The following is a 13,389-nucleotide window of genomic DNA, read 5'->3' as shown; positions in this document are numbered from 1 at the left end:
TCCTGCAGAATTAGCACTCTTTAAATAACACTGTAAAATGCACAAAACAAAACTACTCCCAAGCTCCATCCAATCACACAATTACCATCCCCGGGCTTTGAACCCTTAGCAATGTAGAAGTTAAACTATTTTGAATTGAATGCAATTCAATGAAGGACAATGTAGGAAGCTGAAATGAAACCAAGCCCTAAATGTGAACATTTTGTATTTCAGGCAAACAAAAAAGAGCGGTTCCGGCAGGTGCAATCTATGATGTACGACCTAATGGAGTGGAGGTCACAGCTTCTGTCGGGAACACTGCCCAAAGATGAACTGAAAGAACTCAAACAGAAAGTCACATCCAAAATTGACTATGGCAACAAGTACGTTTTTCCTTGTGCTAAACGAGTACTGGGAACAGCTCCTTTATTTTCAGACATGTCACTGGTATAGAGTTGGGGGCAATTTTTCCCTGCTTCTATGTCCCTAGCTTGCGAATATTGGGTACCTACCCATCCTTTTTGGCAGACCACTCCCCTACGATCCCTGCTGCAGCAGCAGACTCCATGTTCCCTTGCAGTCATGGTCACCCTTTCTTGAACAGGGCCATCCAGAATTTTCAGCTGCTCCCCTATTTGGAATCAAACATTTCAGGATGCATGATCTCTGTTGCTTATGCAGACACACAGGCATATTAGAAGGATCAGTTCTAGGTTGGGCAGTTTTCACTCCTATTCATATCCACTTAATATATTCAATCTTAACATGTTCACACATGCCTCACAAACAAAGGCAAGCTCCAGTCCCATTCAAGATACCTGGTGGTTGTAATACCATGCTGCCACCTGAACAAAGGTGCTGAAATGCGATGGTCATAGGTAAAATATAAGAACCTGAAGTGAACAAAATCCTGATGAAGATGACGAGAGAAAAAAATAATTTGAAGTTTCCAGGCCAAGCCCATTAAGATTGAGTCAGTTTGAGAATCTGGTAATACAAGTGAAATATCTGTGGGTTTGATGGTAGCTTCACTCATATTTTGATTGCTTCTCACTGATGCAGAGTCACCACAGCATAGTCCAACTGGCAAGCACAGGGCAATACAGGGGCAGAGCTGAGTGGTGTTGCATTGCCTGAGATGTGAGTGAGAGCTTTGCAAACCAGTTTCCACTGTTGGGTGGCAGACTTTTTGCCTCTGTCCATTACTTGTACCTTGAACTGTTGCAAATGGCTCTGGTAGTGGCAGTTCCAGGGTCTGTGTATGATTGAACATCATGGGTTGTCTGTGGCCTGCATTTACTGTAACTTACATAACCGACACTAGGTGACAGGGAAGTGTGTACCTAGCCTACAGTGATTGTACCCACAGAATCAGGGATTAAATTTCCCTCTGGTTCAGATGGGGGAAAGCTATTTTTTGTAGGGAAAGAGGTGGTTTGCTTTTACTCATGGTAGCTTGTTTTCATTTATGGAGTGAGACACCTGTTCTGATTCAGACACTGCTGGTTACCACTGTACCATGTTTCTGCTGAGTCTACCCACGAGTTTACGTGGGTGTAGCTCTTAATATAAACATATTCAGCAGTTTTCCACTTAGGTCTAAACATGTTAGTTTGGGGAGTTTACATTGAGCTGGATCATCTGAGCTACAATGTTGCATAACAAAGGTTTCAAATTGATGAATAATGGGTTTAATGATCCCTGGGGGCAAATTGTGCATTCACAAGGCTTGAGTAAACTACACAAAAGTACAAAGCATGAGTAATTAATGTATGAAACAGACATTTTCACAAATGTATCTCGTGAGCTCTGATTTAATTCAGAGGAAAGTTTTTTTTTCAATTGATATCTTTCAGTTGCTTTTGTCAAAATAGATGGTAGTGTTTTATGTTGACATTAACTGAATTATTAAATGGAGGTCTTAAGACCCTGCCCCCACTCCAGCTTCAAATCCTCTACCATCTGTAGACTCAACGGAAACATGATGCAGGTGCAGAGAGAATATTTTCTTCTTTTCAGTCTGTTTAGCTAGTTCAGTTCAATGACTTGTTCATTCGAAGTTAAGAAACCAACTGGAAGTTGAAAAAGGAGGAAAGCTTGTTTTCTTCTTACAATATATGAATAAATACTAGGTGTAAGAGGATGACATCTAATGGTTTTAAAATCTTGAAGGATATGGTGACCAGACACTGAGCTCAATTCATTAACTCAAGGTAATAATTCCTTTGTATAACCATTTTTAAATGAAAAACATGTTTAAGAAAAAAATACTAAACTATCTAGCACTTTTATGATAGTTTTACTTAACGTTTAAAAATGTTTTTTTACATTTTAATTGAATTCGCATTGCCATCCAAATAGAGCTTAACACAAATCACAAGGAAGAAATTAAATCATTTAATAAATAAGAAATTCACCATTGTTTAACATAATAAAAATGTAAAAAAAAAAGCATCTGACTAAAATAAGGTAAGCTATACAGTTGCCTAAATAAATGTGTATAGATATAGTGTGTTGTCCTGGTTAGCAAAAAGAAGCATCGAATGTAGTGTAAAGACCATTGTTAGTTACAAATAATATGTTTCAGTGATTCCCAACTAATGACAATCAACCTTTCCTTTGGAAAATAACTAAAAAGTACAAATGCAAAAGCTGATTAAAATCAATAATTTAAATCAGGGTTCCCTGCTTGCTGATTGAAATCACGATGACAATTGATAATTTAATGGCTTGAATTTAAATCTGTTGGCCCTGGGGGTGTTGGGGGTGGAGGGTGTCAGTCTGAGGGGGGCAGTGAGGAATTGTTGTGGGCACAAAAGAGGAGGGAGGAGGTGCTGGGGCAGAATGGGTCACCTGGGAAGTTGCTGGGGTGCCAGAAGAAAAGTGCTGGGGCACAGACTGTTTGTTCGTTCCAAGGAGAGCAGGGCTGTAAGAACAAGCTAGAAACTGGAAGGGGGCAGACTTCAGTATATGGAAGACACACCTATGGTGAGGTGCGTGGAGTCTTGAGAGAGTGAGACCCTGAGTAGAGAAAGAGGGAGACAGTCTGGTGGAGGGGAGAGTCAGTGGGTAAGGGATCTGGAGAGGAGGAGGAGAGTCCCAAGACTATCATGGAAGGACCAAGGAGAATGGAGAGGGTGGGAAATGTTTGGCAGAGGAATGGAATTTGGCAGAAAGGGCTGAAGCCAAATGGACAACACTGAGAGGGTGGAACAGGGTGACATGAAATTGGAGGGGACAGACAGAGATACTTCATCACTCTACTGGGGAAGGTTTATACCCTAATAAGGAAGAAGAGGCAAAGTCTTCATGAAATCTACTAGTGGTTTGGCTGTTGCTCAATTTTACATGATAGGCACTTGGATACTATAGGGATAGGTGGCAGTATAAAACCCTAATATGGGTCTGTAAAGGGAAAACCAAAGCTTGAAAAAAACTATGGGGAAAGATTTTTTTTTTGATAAGTATCTTCAACAAAACAGTGTCATCAGATGTATTACTTAAATTATATATGTCCTCCTTGTTTTATTAGACTGAACTGACTGCTTCAACATTCCAAACAGCTTATTATGAATCCAATTTCAAAGACCGTCAGTTGAATATAATTTGTTCTAGAAGAAAATAATCATGTCTTATGGAGTGCTTCTTTTTTAATCTCCACAGGATACTTGAGCTAGATCTAATAGTTAGAGATGAAGATGGAAATATCTTGGATCCAGATAAAACCAGCGTCATTAGCCTATTTCATGCACATGAAGAAGCTACTAATAAAATTACAGAGCGAATTAAAGAAGAAATGGTATGAACAGTTTGCCAAAATTGGCCCTTCCTTTCAGAAAGTGTTAATTTAGTTTACAAGGTGTTATCTGTTTGTTTAAACTTGATCCTTCTCCCAGTAAAACCAATGGAAGTTTTGCCACTGATTTAAAGGAGCAGTTTCTGATCCCTAGTTGATAAATATGGAACATGTCACCTCAGCTGTAAATATTTACTTTGTTTTACCAGACTTTGTCAAAATTTGCCTAACAGTGACTTCAGCAAGTTTCTCCATGCATTGAATAAGATGAAAAAGTGCAACTGTTGGTCTAACCCAACAGCTGAAGAATAGACATGAGTGTAAGGCTTGGTCTACACTAAACCCCCAAATCGAACTAAGGTACGCAACTTCAGCTACGTGAATAACGTAGCTGAAGTTCGAAGTACCTTAGTTCGAACTTACCTCGGTCCACACGCGGCAGGCAGGCTCCCCCGTCGACTCCGCGGTACTCCTCTCGCCGAGCTGGAGTATCGCAGTCGACAGCGAGCACTTCCGGGTTCGACTTATCGCGTCCAGACAAGACGCGATAAGTCGAACCCAGAAGTTCGATTGCCAGCCGCCGAACTAGCGGCTGGGTATAGACGTACCCTTAGTGACTGGAACTGAATTAAATACGTGGGCCAAGATATCAAAACTCAGTGCCTAAAATAAGATTCTCAAATGAATGGCAAGGCTCCGATGTGGTCTGACTTCCACAACTGCTGGTTTGTAGAATTAGAACATAAGAACGGCCATACCGGGTCAGACCAAAGGTCCATCTAGCTTAGTATCCTGTCTTCTGACAGTGGCCAATGCCAAGTGCCCCAGAGGGAATGAACAGAACAGGTAGTCATCAAGTGATCCATTCCTTGTCACCCATTCCCAGCTTCTGGCAAACAGAGGCTAGGGACGCCATCCCTGCCCATCCTGGTTAATAGCCATTGATGGACCTATCCTTTATGAATTTATCTGGTTCTTTTTTGAATGCTGTTATAGTCTTGGCCTTCACAACATCCTCTGGCAAGGAGTTCCACAGGTTGACTGTGCATTGTGTGAAAAAAATGCTTCCTTATGTTTGTTTTAAACTGCTGCCTATTAATTTCATTTGGTGGTCCCTCGTTCTTGTACTATGAGAAGGAGTAAATAACACTTTCTTATTTACTTTCTCCACACCTGTCATGTTTTTATAGACCTCTATCATATTCTCCCTTTGTCATCTCTTTTCCAAACTGAAAAGTCCCAGTCTTATTAATCTCTCCTCAGACGGCAGTCGTTCCATACCCCTAATAATTTCTGTTGCCCTTTTCTGAACCTTTTCAAAGTCCAATATAGCATTTTTGAGATGGGGTGACCACATCTGCATGCAGTATTCAAGATGTGGGCGGACCATGGATTTATATAGAGGCAATATATTTTCTGTCTTATTATCTATCCCCTTTTTAATGATTCACAACATTCTATTTGCTTTTTTTGACTGCCATGCACATTGAGTGGATATTTTCAGAGAACTATCCACAATGACTCTCATATCTTTCTTGAGTGGTAACAGCTAATTTAGACCCCATCATTTTATATGTATAGTTGGGATTATGTTTTCCAATATGCAATGTGTTTTTCAGTTGCTGCTCCTATTGAATTTTGGCCACTTACCTGGGATTTAGGAGCGTTATTTAGGTACCAAGTCTTGAAAATACTGGTCATGGGATATAAGCTACTGCCAGTTAGTTGGTCTGACTGAGCCAAAAGGTTTAATGTGTATGAGAGAGGAAGTTGGTAAATTTAACAACTCTTGGTATGCTTGCTGATAATGTCAAGGTCTAAATGATCAGAGCACACAAATAATTTGCAGTCACATTTTAAAACATGGTTCACATGATTACACTTCATTGTCTTTATAAATATTAAATGTATCCTGAGAACTATCAAGTGATGTAAGGTTTGGGCTTTTTTTGCTTATTAATCACAATGTAAATAAAATGAGGCGTATGTTAAAGAAAAAAAAACGTTTGAGTGAGTTATGAAATCTCCAAATCATGACTACTGTGAATAATGTATCATAAATCAGTATTTAACACCACATGCCTTGTTGTCAGTCAGAAGCTGAGTTGAACGAACAATGCTCCCCAAATATGGAAGGGTCATCAGTAAGCGATACAAGATTAAAGCCCTGCTAACCTGAGTCACTTCTAGAGAATTGTATTGTTTTTTTCTTTAAACATGCAGTGATGCAAGGTGCAAACACTGATTAAAACATCAGAGGGACTCATATATACGTACTTTAAGGACAGTCCAGGAACAGATTCGTTGCTCATCACCTTGTTCATACAGGCTGTGTATGTTTGTGAACTTCTTATGCACCACCCAGCATCTTAGGAATGTTTGGAGCAGTGGTTAGGTGCTAGAAAAGATTGTAAAGTGTGATAAATGTTTTAGGCTAAATTCTACCCTACCATGTTGCTTAAATTGAGAGCAGAACTGGGCCATTTTCAGAAGAACCTTGAGTATAGAGCAGAAAGTGCAGGTCTTGCTGGCATTCAAATTAGTTTGGTCTAATTAATAATTTTCCTCCTGTGTGTAGTCAAAGGATCAACCAGACTATGGAACGTACTCCCGAATCTCCTCATCCCCCACCTACAGCCTTTACGTCTTTGTAAGAAACTTTGTATGCCGAATAGGAGAGGATGCAGAACTCTTCATGTCATTATATGATCCCCAGAAACATACAGTTATAAGGTAGGCTATATTATTTTCCCCTGGAGAATGAATAGTAAAATGAGTTGGTCAAACTGGAGGGGCCAATGCACACACAAAGGGGAAAACTGTACAAGAAAGTTTTTTAAAGGAAAAACCACATGCACTGCTGGAATCTAGTGATGCTAGGCTGGCGTATTGTGTAATAGCAAATAAACTATATTGAGAGCAAATGGACCAGATTGTCTTGGCTTGAGTGTGCTTTGAAATCTTAAGTGACTGCTGATATTGCTTCAAAGCTGACTGATTTCTGCATTGTGTGGGATTTCTTGAGCAAAGATTAATAAAATGTTAAGTCGGTTTGTTTAGAGTTTGTTCAGTCTTCGTTTGGAATAAACTACTTGCAGTCAATGTAGCAAGTGAGGCATCAAATTTTGTGAGTTCTGTATGACTGGTCTAAGTCCAGCCTTAGCCACTCAATCAAAACAGTAACACATTTGGGCAGAAGCTGAGCTGATTGTTCAAATTTGTAGAAAAAATAAAAGTCAAGGTCACTGTTATCGCTGGTAGGCAGACAACCTCGAGGCAGCTACAGAGATTCAGTAGATGGACAGTTCGGTGCTGTGAAAAATGTTCCTTTGTCTCATTGCCAAAATAGAAGCTTTTACAACAGGCAATGGAGAATACAAACATCTGACCATCAGCAGCTAAAATGTGTTTGATTATGAAAGTTTCCATCACTTTGACTAGCAGTGCCTAGGTGATTAGTATGGAAGAAATTCTGTTGATGGGGAAAGCAGGGGATTATGTTTATATGTTGGACCATATAGAAGAGTCAAATAATACTGGATTTCAGGATTAGGACTGGAGCAGTAGAACGCATACATAAAACGTACACACATGCTCCCTTTCTATTGAGCAATTCTTATATTTGGATTATAAATTTAATCTGACAAATTCTCAGATTTGAAAGTTGCTGTATTGGATTCATTCTTTGATGAGTTGTATGCTTTTGGGAAGAAGTTTGACAAAACTAGTAATTTGCTGTAAACTTGCATAAGGACACTTTCTCCTTTCTGAATGGGAAGACAGCGAACAATGGGTAAAATTTAAAAGGGGCAAATCCCTAAATGCTGGAGTCTGGTGCAGGGGAATCCAGTAGAGTTCCAGCTCTTTGCCCTTGAGATCTTGGCCTTTGTGGCTTTGTAGTGGTGCACTCTGGGCAAGGCCTTCTGCTGCTACAGAGAAGGCGAGAGGGTGGTGGTTGTTGGTAATGGGATAGCACCTTTAGGCCCCTCTGTGCTAGCACTGAAAATGCATGTAATAAAGAAGACAGCCTCTAATGCCAACGAGCTCACTGACCAGCACATGGGGGCAACAGGAGGTGAAAACAAACAAATGGGGGCTGAGAGGAGAAAAAAGAAGCACTGAAACTATTATTTTAAGTATAATAAACTGCAGTCATAGGACACTCTCTCGCTAGTCTCTGTTCAGAAATTAGTAGGTATTGTAACCAGGTAAATTCAAGGAGAACAATGTAGTAGCATTGCCATTTTTTCATTTGGGATTTGTTCCCTATTGGTGGAGTCAGTCATGATTGGCAGGTTTTCACTTATGTGATTTTTCTTAACGTTGTGTAAAAGAAGCTTCAAACTTCAGCTATATCATTTACTAAACTGAGATCCTGAAGAAAAGGGATTGTGGGCCGTGAAAATGAAAGGACAGAAGCTAGTTACTTCTGTAGGGTAGCTCTTGCAGAAATGCACTAAATTTTCTTTCAGTGATTTTTATGTTTTGAGAGCAAAATCCATCTCTAAGTGTTATATAGATGGCTACCAGTCAAGCTCTTGAAGCTAAATAAACTGGTGCACATTTCTGATCAGCAAGGCGCCCAAAACACACGTTTGTACTAGATATTGGTGGCTGGGGGGTTATATCCCAAAGTATAAAGCAACAGAGGGTCCTGTGGCACCTTTAAGACTAACAGAAGTATTGGGAGCATAAGCTTTCGTGGGTAAGAACCTCACTTCTTCAGATGCAAGTGTTGCATCTGAAGAAGTGAGGTTCTTACCCACGAAAGCTTATGCTCCCAATACTTCTGTTAGTCTTAAAGGTGCCACAGGACCCTCTGTTGCTTTTTACAGATTTAGACTAACATGGCTACCCCTCTGATACTTGATCCCAAAGTATGTAATTTTCATTGAAGTGTAACTCTGGGGGAAGGAGGACAACAGAAACTTTGTATTTGAAAAATAGTACAAAGGGAGTGTTAATTTCCCAATTGATATTTTGTAAATTTCTGTTCAGTATATTTCTTTGACATGATTGCTTGTGGCTAATAAAATGAGCAATTTGCCATTTGACCTGATATAAGTGTGGTGCTACTCTGTGGACAGTGTGTAACAGACAGTAGCTTCTATTATGTATGCAGTGTTGTTGTAGTCATGTCAGTCCCAGGATATTAGAGAGATAAGGTGAGTGAAGTAATCTCTTGTACTGGACCAACTTCTGTTTGGTGAAACAGACAAGCTTTTGAGGTTACCTAGAGCTCCTTTTCAGATCTGGGAAACATTCTGAGTGTCAAAGCTAAATACAAGGTGGAGCAGATTGTTTAGCATAAGTAGATAATTCATATTTCAAGGGACCATTCAAGATGAAGTGGCCCAATAACACTCTTCCATTCGTTGGGTGGGGGGAGGGGGTAAGGAAGCTGAGGGGGTTGTAAGTGGGTTATAGATCATTGTAATAAGTCATAAATCCAGTGTCCATAGTCAGTCCACAACTTTTAGGGGCCAGCAAAGTTAGGAATTGTAGCTTCCTTTGGCATTTTGTTCAAGATAGATCAGGGATACCTCCAGAATTGCCTGTGATAAGAGTGAGGAGTCTTAAAATGATGATCAGATTTAGATTTTACTTCCTACGAGCTATATACATTGCTCTGAAGTGGACCCCTTCCCACTTTAATTTAGACCTCAGTTGATCATGGTGGCATTAACAGAGGTTACTGTTATGCAGCCATACCATGGAGGAGACAGACCAGTTTGATATTTGGTTCTTCCTTTGGATTATCTGAATGAAATAGCCGCTATACTTCTTGGTGAACATTTTGTGCTTAATGGGTGTTACTCGAGCAGTGCTTTTTAACTTACTATATTTTTGTTGGGCTTAACTCTATTAACTTCTCAATGGTTGTTATGTCTGGAATAAAATGCTCAGAGAAATTTAGAATTGTAGCATTGTGAGATTTAAGAGTCTGAAAAGTGGTCCTGTTAGGACCAGTGCCATCTAGATGAACTACATACATGTTGAATTGCTTACCTCCAAAATGTTACCATGCTGTATTCTATTATATTGAATTTATTTTTAAATCTATCTTACATATGATTCTTTTTGTAGTTTCTATTATATTTATGTATCATAATTCTCCTTTCATTGTGGGGGTTTCTCTGTCTGTCTTAGTCTTATTGTGTTCTCCTCAAACAGCCAATTTTTAACAATCATCCTGGATAAGATTTCAGTATTAAAGATGGAGCCAAATCCGGCTCACCTTAGACAAGCAACAAGCCATTTGCTTCAATTGACTATTGATGTGAGTAAGGTGAACTCGTGTTTTGGTCTTATAAAGAATTGTCTTTGAGCATTCATCTTGAATTCAGTCACTCTGTAATGAAGAATGACTAAACATTAATTTTGGTTATGTTTTGCTGTTGACTTTGGCTCTCTGAGAACAAGAGAATTAGCCTTACCTTAGCCAATACCTTATTCAGCAAGCAGTAAGTTAAAAATGTCAAGGTAATGGAGAAGAGCATAACAAGAACCAATGGCTGGAAGTTAAAAACAGACAAATTTAAGTCAGAAATAAGGCAGAATTTTTTATTCCAATGGTTAATCACCCTCACTGTTACACTACCGAGAAAAGTGGTGGGTTCTCCATCTCTTGATATAGTCATATCAGGGCTTGGATACTTTTCTGGATGATATGTTTTAGCCAAAACAAGTTATTGGGCTCAATACAAGAGAACAATAAGAAATCCTATTGCTAGTATTATTCATGAAGTTTTACAAAGATGATCGAATGGTCCCTTTTGGGCTTAAAAATGTAAGACTGTAACTGGTGGTAGATTTTTGTGTGTATGTAAGGAGAATTGGTTTTAAAAATATTTTGTTTCATTTTGATGGAGTGTTGTACTATTTGTAGGGTTGAAGGCCAGAAGGAACCATTACTTCACTAGTCTGACCTCATGTATTTCACAGGCCATTAAATTTTACCCAGATACCTTGTATTGAGTCCAATACACTTTAGTCAAACAAGTATCAGAGGAGTAGCCATATTAGTCTGGATCTATAAGAAGCAACAAAGAGTCCTGTGGCACCTTATAGACTAACAGATGTATTGGAGCATAAGCTTTTGTGAGTGAATACCCACTTCGTCAGATGCAGCTTATGCTCCAATACATCTGTTAGTCTATAACAGGGGTCCGCAACCTCTGGCACGCGGCTCGCCAGGGTAAGCACCCTAGCGGGCTGGGCCAGTTTGTTTACTTGCCACGTCGGCAGGTTCGGCCGATCATGGCTCCCACTGGACGGTTCGCCGTCCCAGGCCAATGGAGGCTGTGGGAAGTGGCGCGGGCAAGGGATGTGCTGGCCGCGGCTTTTTAGTCAAACAAATTATCTTCCAGAAAGGCATTCAGTCCTGATCTGAAGAAGACTTCAATCTATCCAGAATTCACCACTTCTCCTGGTAGTTCATTCCAAGGGTAATTTGAGGTGGTAAAAAAAAGTGTAATCATAATTACTTCGTTGAAGTAGACTTACTCCATAGAAGATGAAGTTCATTTCTTTGTTTTGGCTTTCAAATGAGAGGTGCTTTCCCTGGGACAGGGGTGGCTCCAGGCACCAGCGCAGCAAGCACGTGCCAGGGGAGGCAAGCCGCAGGGGGCGGCCTGCTGGCCGCTGTGAGGGTGGCAGTCAGGCGGCCTTCGGCGGCATGCCTGTAGGAGGTCCACCGGTTCCACGGTTTCGGCGGCAATTTGGCAGCGGGTACGCCAAAGCCGTGGGACTAGCAGATCACCCACAGAAACGCTGCTGAATCCGCGTGACCGCGGAATGCCCACAGACATGCCGTCGAAAGCCGCCTGACTGCCATGCTTGGGGTAGCAAAAAACATAGAGCTGCCCCTGCCCCTGGATATTTCCATCTGCTCTGAAGCAGACATTGGCCTTCTGCACTTATGCAATCTTGGGAGGTTGGCGGATGTACTGTGATGGATTGGGCTTCTACATTGTTTTTTATTCATGCATTGTTGCAAGAAGTGAGAGATACTAGTTACTTTTTGGCACATGTGCAGGAGCTGGACTTGTAAACATAAACCTACAACATATTTTGACAAGTGATTAAGGCTTCTGTGTTTTAAACTTATACATTCAAATAGTCAAACAAATATTAAAAATTGATAATGTTGGGCCGATAAAGTTTTCATATTTACTCAGATAAAATAGAAATGGATTTTTTTTTGCTTTGTCTTTTAAAATGATTTTGTATCCCTGTTTTTGGGCACAAAAATGGCAGCACAATATTTTCTTTGGGATATGTACTTAGGAAAAAACTTTCAGTGACTGGAACAATGCCAAGAGTGGGGGAAATGGTCAAATCATGCATTATGAATCTAAAGATGTGGTACTGTATGGTATTCACCTATGTGTTGTGTGTTAAGCAGTACTACAGTACTTAATGACACATGGTGAAGAATTCTGTTAAGTGATATTAACAAATTATTACTTTCTCTCTTTAAACAGTGAAAATTACTTGGTGAGATGGGGGAGTAAAGGTTTTCCAAAGGAGATTGATATGCTCAACAATCTGAAAGTGGTGTTCACTGTGAGTAAACAGTCTTCATATTTGACTAGATTTTGAACTTGCAAATAGGATTCTCATTGCTAATGGTCACTCCCAGAATTTTTTTACATGTTGCGGGAAGGCTTGAATGAGCTCAGAAAGGAAGTTAGTCTGAGTAATTCAATGGAGAGGAGCACTTGTAAACTAACTCTGTTTAGTCCTGAGTTCACCTCCTGGTATGTCATGTTTGATTAACTTGTCTTACTACTTAAATGATTTTCCCTTCAAGTCCAATTAAGTTGGCTCATTACAAGTTATAATTTTAAGGTGGAGAATGTTTGTGCACTCTGCTTATGGTTAGATTAGCAAAAGGGTATATGAATGACGTAGTAGGACAGACATAAATTATTTAGATGAAGCTGTTTGGCATTTATTCATGTCTCTGATTTGTCAAATTATTTGGCAAAAGTTAATGTTCATACCATTACTGATGCAAATATCAAAATCCAGTAGAATTTCATTACTAAACCTGTAGACAGATGTTGTATAATAAGCAGGGGGATGTAGATATCAATCAGACATTCATCTTGCAGAACAGTAACCAGTGATTCATACTATAAATATATAAAGAGATGAAGACATCACTAAATCGGTGTCACTGAATATTAATAAGAAAATTATCTAACCACCCTGGGGACCAACATAGTGACTTTGTTTCCCCAATTAAATGAACCTGAGGAACCTTGGAAGATCCTTCATATTTGGAAATTCTCCTTACAAGGTTAATGGGAACTTACTAAAAATGATAAACAACCATGCATATATGAGTAAATTATTTTCATGTAATGTTAAGAGTTTAAACTACATAATGTTCATAAATACTCAGAGGTGAAAATAAGTGCTGGATGATGCAGTTGTGGGAGGAGAGAATTTCTGCAATTTTTTGTCTACTTTTAGAACCACATCATTTTGAGGCTCTATAATGTCCCTTCCAAGTGTGTCTCTAGTCTATTGAGAGAGCTGCTGCTCAAACCCTAATTCAGTAGCATAACTTGAAGCTGGGGTTAAGGCCAGCTTCACTCAGCAAA

At 39.7% G+C, this 13,389-nt stretch overlaps 1 protein-coding gene across 1 annotated transcript in view; it reads left to right on the top strand.

Annotated features, from left to right (window-relative positions):
• The window catches only part of DOCK2 (dedicator of cytokinesis 2), a 492,812-nt gene that overhangs the window by 50,994 nt on the left and 428,429 nt on the right, over nt 1-13,389 (top strand). Inside the window, exons 6-9 of the mRNA XM_042850773.2 lie at nt 214-362; nt 3,643-3,778; nt 6,354-6,508; nt 12,262-12,343. Coding sequence (XP_042706707.1) covers nt 214-362; nt 3,643-3,778; nt 6,354-6,508; nt 12,262-12,343 — 522 coding nt within the window. The remainder of the gene's footprint in view (nt 1-213; nt 363-3,642; nt 3,779-6,353; nt 6,509-12,261; nt 12,344-13,389) is intronic.

This window comes from Chrysemys picta, chromosome 8 (assembly GCF_011386835.1).
Source record: "Chrysemys picta bellii isolate R12L10 chromosome 8, ASM1138683v2, whole genome shotgun sequence".
Lineage (NCBI taxonomy): Eukaryota > Metazoa > Chordata > Testudines > Emydidae > Chrysemys > Chrysemys picta.
This window is presented reverse-complemented; position numbering and strand designations above follow the sequence as displayed.